The sequence below is a fragment of the Littorina saxatilis genome, unplaced genomic scaffold (assembly GCF_037325665.1).
Source record: "Littorina saxatilis isolate snail1 unplaced genomic scaffold, US_GU_Lsax_2.0 scaffold_2784, whole genome shotgun sequence".
NCBI lineage: Eukaryota > Metazoa > Mollusca > Gastropoda > Littorinimorpha > Littorinidae > Littorina > Littorina saxatilis.
The window spans coordinates 5056-11585 of NW_027126114.1; the positions used below are offsets into that span (position 1 = coordinate 5056).

Consider the following 6530-nt stretch of genomic DNA (forward strand, 5'->3'; position numbering starts at 1 on the left):
GATTGTGCCGATTCTCCTATCTCTCTGGCATGTACTGGGTGCTTTGTGACCAGTTTCTCCCCTAGACTGTATTGAAAAATGCGTCCGTGTGAGCTGACCCCCACTTGTGACCAGTAGCAAAGAACAACTCATTTGGTAAGGACTTCAAACCTAACACTTTGCAGGAAGCTTAATTTATACATCCCCGCAACGATGGGAAAAGCCCTGGAAGTAATTAAACTAATTAAATAGGACTATGTCAGCCTTTAAGCGCTGTTTAAAAGTGTTTACAATCTGCCACGGCCGTCACGTGTATTTACCCTTCTAACATAAACATAAACATCATACGACTACATTATTGGACACGCAGGTAAGCTTGGACAGCCTTAAGAGACATGTGAACCGAATCGACAGTCCAAAAAGCATCCCTCTCATCTCCAGACCAAAGATCACTGTTCTTGTTCAGACGTCCGAGGGCAGAGCAGACAGAAGAGCAAGTGTCTCCACTGTACCACCACCCCCATCCATGTCGTTGGGCGCAGTTGATGGTGGTAGAGTTGTCGCTGTCGTTGTCGTAGGTGCTGAATGGGGCTCCGACAAGGGGGCTCAAACAGTCGCCTTTTGGGGGAATAGAAAGAAAAGGAGATAAAACATCACACACACACGCAGACAGACAGACACACACACACACACACCCACACACCCACACACACACACACACATACGCACACACGCACGCGCACACACACACACCCACAATTCACAAACACGTCCACACAAGCACACACACACACACACACACACACACACACACATACACACACACATATATATATATATATAAGACTTCAATACTCAATATACCTGGCGGTCTGTTGGGTACATTTGGATTCATCGTGAACTTATAACCTGTATCAGCACCGCCCAGTTGGAAGTCACTGTATAGAACATACACCTTTGTTCCATTGGACAAGGTCAAGGCGAACATTAGACCGTAGTTCTTGCCCTCGTTCAAGGTTAGGTGTCTCACGTGATCCAATCCTAGCCAATGGTCGCCGCTCACCTGTCACAGACTTAGTTATATATTTGCTGGTTACAGAAAAGAAAGATATGACTTGAACAAAGATTAGCATGTCCCTAAGCGTTTATGTTCAGTCAGCTTAAGTAAAAAACAGTTATCTACGAACTTGAAAAATTATGAACATTTCCCCAAACTCGTATTCTTTGAACTAACATTTTGGTCATTCTTAGGAAAATGGTTGCCCAACGCCTTTCATGTGAGTTTTCAAAATGGCTAGCATGACACAAACTTATATTCGTAGAAAAAAACTTCTGCCGTTTTTAGGGAAGAAATGTCCCTTTGAGTTGTAAAATGGCTAGCAGTAGCATGAACAAAAAATTCCCAATCGCAGAAAACACACACACAAAAAGTCTGTTGTTCTAAGGAAGATAGGTACCCCCATAGCTTGTAAAATAGTTAGCATAATCTGGAATTCTTATTTATTGCAGAAACATCCATTATATTGTACTCCAAAAGTTAGCAATATGGCTAGGATGACCAAAACTTTAGTGTATTTATACTTCTTCTTCTTCTTCTTCTTCTTCTTCTTCTTCTTCTTCTTCTTCTTCTTCTTCTTCTTCTTCTTCTTCTTCTTCTTCTTCTTCTTCTTCTTCTTCTTCTTCTTCTTCTTCTTCTTCTTCTTCTTCTTCTTCTTCTGCGTTCGTGGGCTGAAACTCCCACGTACACTCGTGTTTTTGCACGAGTGGATTTTTACATGTATGACCGTTTTTACCTCACCATTTAGGCAGCCATAGGCCGCTTTCGGAGAAAGCATGCTGGGTATTTTCGTGTTTCTATAACCCACCGAACTCTGACATGGATTACAATTATCTACGAGTTTGAAAAATTGTGAACATTTCCCCAAACTCGTATTCTTTGAACTAACATTTGGGTCATTCTTAGGAAAATGGTTGCCCAACGCCTTTCATGTGAGTTTTCTAAATGGCTAGCATGACGCAAACCTGTATTCGTAGAAAAAACTTCTGCCGTTTTAAGAAAGAAATGTCCCTTTGGGTTGTAAAATGGCTAGCAGTAGCATGAACAAAAAATTCCCAATCGTAGAAAACACACACGCAACAAATCTGTCGTTCTAAGGAAGGTAGGTACATGTACCCTCATAGCTTGCATGATCTGGAATTCTTATTTATTGCAGAAACATCCATCATATTATACTCCATAGGTTAACAACATGGCTAGCATGACCAAAACTGTACAGCATTCATACACATTACTAATTAGAACTTTTTTGGAGAAGTAAATCCTCTGCAGGTAACTTGCTATTTTCTGTGCAAGATGAAACAAGATGTTATTGTTGTTACTATTGGCAATTGTGGTCACTGACCTGTCCAAAACCACGAACATACTCCTGCCAGGTTCTGTTGAAGTCCACATCTCCCTTCGTTTGCTGAAAAAAGTAGGTGCGGCCCAGATTGGGAATGCAGAAGACGGGGAAGGGGGCCGGGGAAGCAGGGGGGTGAATGAGATAAGGCCGTTTTTCAGTTTGTCCCGTGTTGCCGATGTCCTTGCAGTCTGAAATCACACACTGAATTACCATCTTCAGTTTACATCTCTATTTAAATACAGTGGAATCCCCCTTTTAAGACCCTGTTTTATCAGACTTTCTGTTCAGAACCTCTGTACAATTACCCCCATTTTAAGACTCCCTCCTTTTTAAGACCTGATTTTCTCAGATTTTTGGAGGTCTTAAAATGGGGGTTCCACTGTATTCATCTTTATTGTAGCGCAAAGTCCTACAGCTGATTTCAGATTCAGATCCATCGATTTCAGACACTTTTCTGATGGCCCAAGGGAATGAATATCAAGAGGTGTACAAGTCCAATATATCATCGCTTTCCCTGTGTTGATAGTTTGTTGCCATGAGAGAAAGTATACATAATAAGTTAGGAACAGTCTACTGTAGTAGACAAATATCAGCAAATATGCTCCCGTAAATGCATTCAAAAATATGAATATGTCTGAGCTACGTCATTTTGCTTCCCAATAATTTTCCCTTAAGGTAAGTTACAACACAGTTCTTGATATTGTGATCGGAGCAAAATCCTCCTTTTTCTGTACAAAACAAATCAAAGCATCAAGAATCAAAAAACAAGAAAGGTAGGTTGTTGGAACGTTTGTTATTGACAAAACAATACATTCTCAGATATTTCGACCCAACGGTCTTTTAAGTGAACAGACAAGCAAATATTCACACACAATTTATCTTGATAGAATCAGATAAAAGATAAAAGACCTTAAAGGCTGACTTAGTCCTATTTAATTAGTTTAATTACTTCCATGGCTTTTTCCATCGTTGCGGGGATTTATAAATTAAGCTTCCTGCAAAGTTTTAGGTTCGAAGTCCTTACCAATTACGAGAAATAATTAATTCTTTATTGCATTGTTTAGCAACAGTTCTCCAGGACTTGGCCTATTTTTACACCGTTGACGTCACTTCGTGACGTTTCGTAAACCAAAGATGGCGTTTGAGACTGTTCTGTTTACATTCGACACTATCAACACCACTTTGCAATACTGAAATAATTGTTTCTGTGTTCGAAAGCTACAGCCAATCGTTATTATATCCCCTTAGGTACCGTTTTATAACATTATTGGCACATGTAAACAATACGAATTAATTAATGAACGCTACGAATATGGCAGCCTTTAAAAGACCGTTGGGTCGAAATATCTGTGAATGTATTGTTTTGTCAAAAACAAACGTTCCAACAACCTACCTTTCTTGGTTTTTTATTCTAAATTTTGGAACGTTGGCAGTCTCTTTGTTTTTGGATTTTTTCAAAGCATCAAGATTTTGTTTTGATATATACCTTAGTTAAATAATTTCCAACAAATGGTTGCAGTCCTACAAACGTTTTTGGAGATAACCTGAGCATGACACGCCTGGCAATGATAGGTTCAGCAGGGGTAGGGGAGGGGAGAGGGGGTTCGGGGGGCTTGGGGGTGTGCCTGGTTAAACAAAAAAAAAGAGCTTTAAGAAGGACACGCGTTAATGAGCATTAGTTTAAATCTGTTCATAATAAGGCGTACCCTATTGTGTGTGTTTTCAGAACAATATAACAAAGTGGACAAACTGTGAACCAGCAAGAAAAATAGGGTTAACCCTAACACATCAGCACGAAAAAGGTAAGGAGGAAACAACAACAGCAACAACATAACAACAACAACAACAACAACAACAACAACAACAACAACAACAACAACAACAACAACAACAACAACACGCGTACAAAAAATAACTACCAACAAAGTCAGTAGCGAAACAAAGCAAGGAAACCATTGACACAGCCTAACCTCGATAGACGTGAGTGCAGTTCGTTCCATGATAGGGCGCCTCGCACTGACAAGTGTCATTGTCAACAGAATACACCCCTCCGTTCTTACACATCTCTGGCCTTGCTGGTGACTCCTTGGTTTTCTGAAAATGAAAATTTTGCAAGTTTGTTAAAATGAATACTCTATTTGAATGTCTGGTAATATTCAAGGTGACATTTGAGGCAACAGATGCAGAAGAAATGTAAACGTGTTTTTTGTTCTTCTCGGAAATAACTCTGTCAGGATTTTTAAGCGTTGTAGCAGAGTAAGCGCCCCAGACTTGGAAGGGGTGGGGGGGGGAGGGGGGGGGGAGAGGGGAGGAGCTAGTCAAAACAAGGCGAAGCAATAACACTGCTTACCGGCTTTAACCTGCCATCACGAAGAACAACTGAAACGTATGTGTATGGTATGCGGTGTACGCTTAATACGAAACCTTTTAATTTTTCTTTCCAAAATGAACTCATCGGACTTCAGAATAAGTTGCGGCAATGATCGCTAGCCTGTGGTGATCGCTGACTATGTGTTTTGACAAGAGTCCACGTAGGCTTGGCTTGAAGTCATAAGAGGTTAGGATAATCGTAGGTCCGATGTGTACGTTCTTTGAAGAAAGGGTTAAATAGGGAATGGATAATGGGAGGCCATTGATATGCGTATGACAAATAACAAAGGATATGTTAAAGAACAATGTAGAATACCAATATTTGGTGTGTGATTTATTTCATACTTGTATGTTTTTTGTTTTGTTTTTTGGGTGGGTTTTTTTTTTTTTTGGAGGGGGGGGGGGGAGGGTAAGTGTAAGTACTTGACTGTCTATTGATAGAAACGGCTTCAGAGTAGGCCGCGCCTGTAGAATACATTATCTGTGGCTTTTTTAAGAGCAAATCGTAATCAATTCCATCAAAGGTCTTTGCAAAGTGAGAGTAGAGAACAACTAACACATCATTCAACACTACTGTATGATTCCTTTTTGAGAGAGAGAGAGAGAGAGAGAGAGAGAGAGAGAGAGAGAGAGAGAGAGAGAGAGAGAGAGAGAGAGAGAGAGACAGACACAGACACAGACACAGACACAGAGAGACAGAGACAGACAGACAGACAGACAGACAGACAGACAGATAGACAGACACGCACACAGACAGACACACAGACAGACACACAGACAGACACACAGACAGAGACAGAAAGGAGCATTACAACTGTGCAAACAGAAACACACTTTCCTGTTTATCACAGTGTGAACATACTTTCTCTTTGTAGAACTTGACGCTCCCATTTACAGCTTCCATGTTGGAGCAGTCTGAGGCAGCCAGGCTGGAACCCAGATGGCATAGCAACCCCGAGGCTTTCTCAATCACCACAGACACACAAGCATCGTCTCCACTGCATGCAACATGACACTCCAGTGTCGTTTTGACATTGTATGTTTGGAGTCTGTGACTTCTTGATAGAATCATGCCCGTGCAACGTGTTTCTTGATCATAGTCCGTGACAACAATGGAACAATACGCTTGGTGAATCAAAGAATATGCCAGATATGTCAGTAGAGATGCGATGAAACCCATTGCGTGTTATTTTCTGCCGGAGCTAAAAAAGAAACAACTTTTTCTCAATAAGGAACATCAATCAATAGAACAAATTCAAAAACAGAATATTTTTGAGAAAATGAAACAAATCAAGGGGGAAACTCTGGCTGTCGAAGCCCCTGTCGTACGTTTATAGTAACGGATTCAGTTCATGTAAAGTCATTATAAGACAATCTCGTTTGTTTAAGTACTGCTGACAAGTTTTGGCAACTGTTCACTATCCAAAATGTGCCGTTGAAACACTACAATTACACACAGCTGTCAATGTTCCATCTGCAAGCGTCTCCGACACACATCATCGGGAGAAAGTTCACCGTGTAGTGTTCAAGGCGAATAACTCTTGAATAAAATAATCATGGAATCAATTTCAGCAGCAAAATCATTATCTATCTAAGTTTTTTTCGACAAATGTAGGCTTCCTGTTTTGTTAATTTGGGTTTTCTTCAAAGCAAGTAAGCATGAATATTGTTATGCGGAAGGTCTCGCCAAGAGGAAAACAGGCACCAGCACGTTTATTTTGAAAAGGTGAGTGTTTTTGATGCTAACGTTGTGGTCAAGGGACAAAAAGCTTACGCACT

The 6530-nt window shown here is 40.6% G+C and overlaps 1 protein-coding gene across 1 annotated transcript; it reads right to left on the reverse strand.

The window, feature by feature from the left end:
- Positions 1-422: 422 nt before the first annotated feature.
- Positions 423-5655, reverse strand: LOC138954554 (angiopoietin-related protein 4-like; the record flags this gene model as incomplete). Its single annotated transcript, XM_070326368.1, has 5 exons — positions 5614-5655; positions 4352-4475; positions 2382-2569; positions 844-1042; positions 423-597 (listed from the first exon to the last, which is right to left on the reverse strand). Coding segments are annotated over exons 1-5 (728 nt in total), but the record flags the coding sequence as incomplete, so codon positions are not given.
- Positions 5656-6530: the final 875 nt, after the last annotated feature.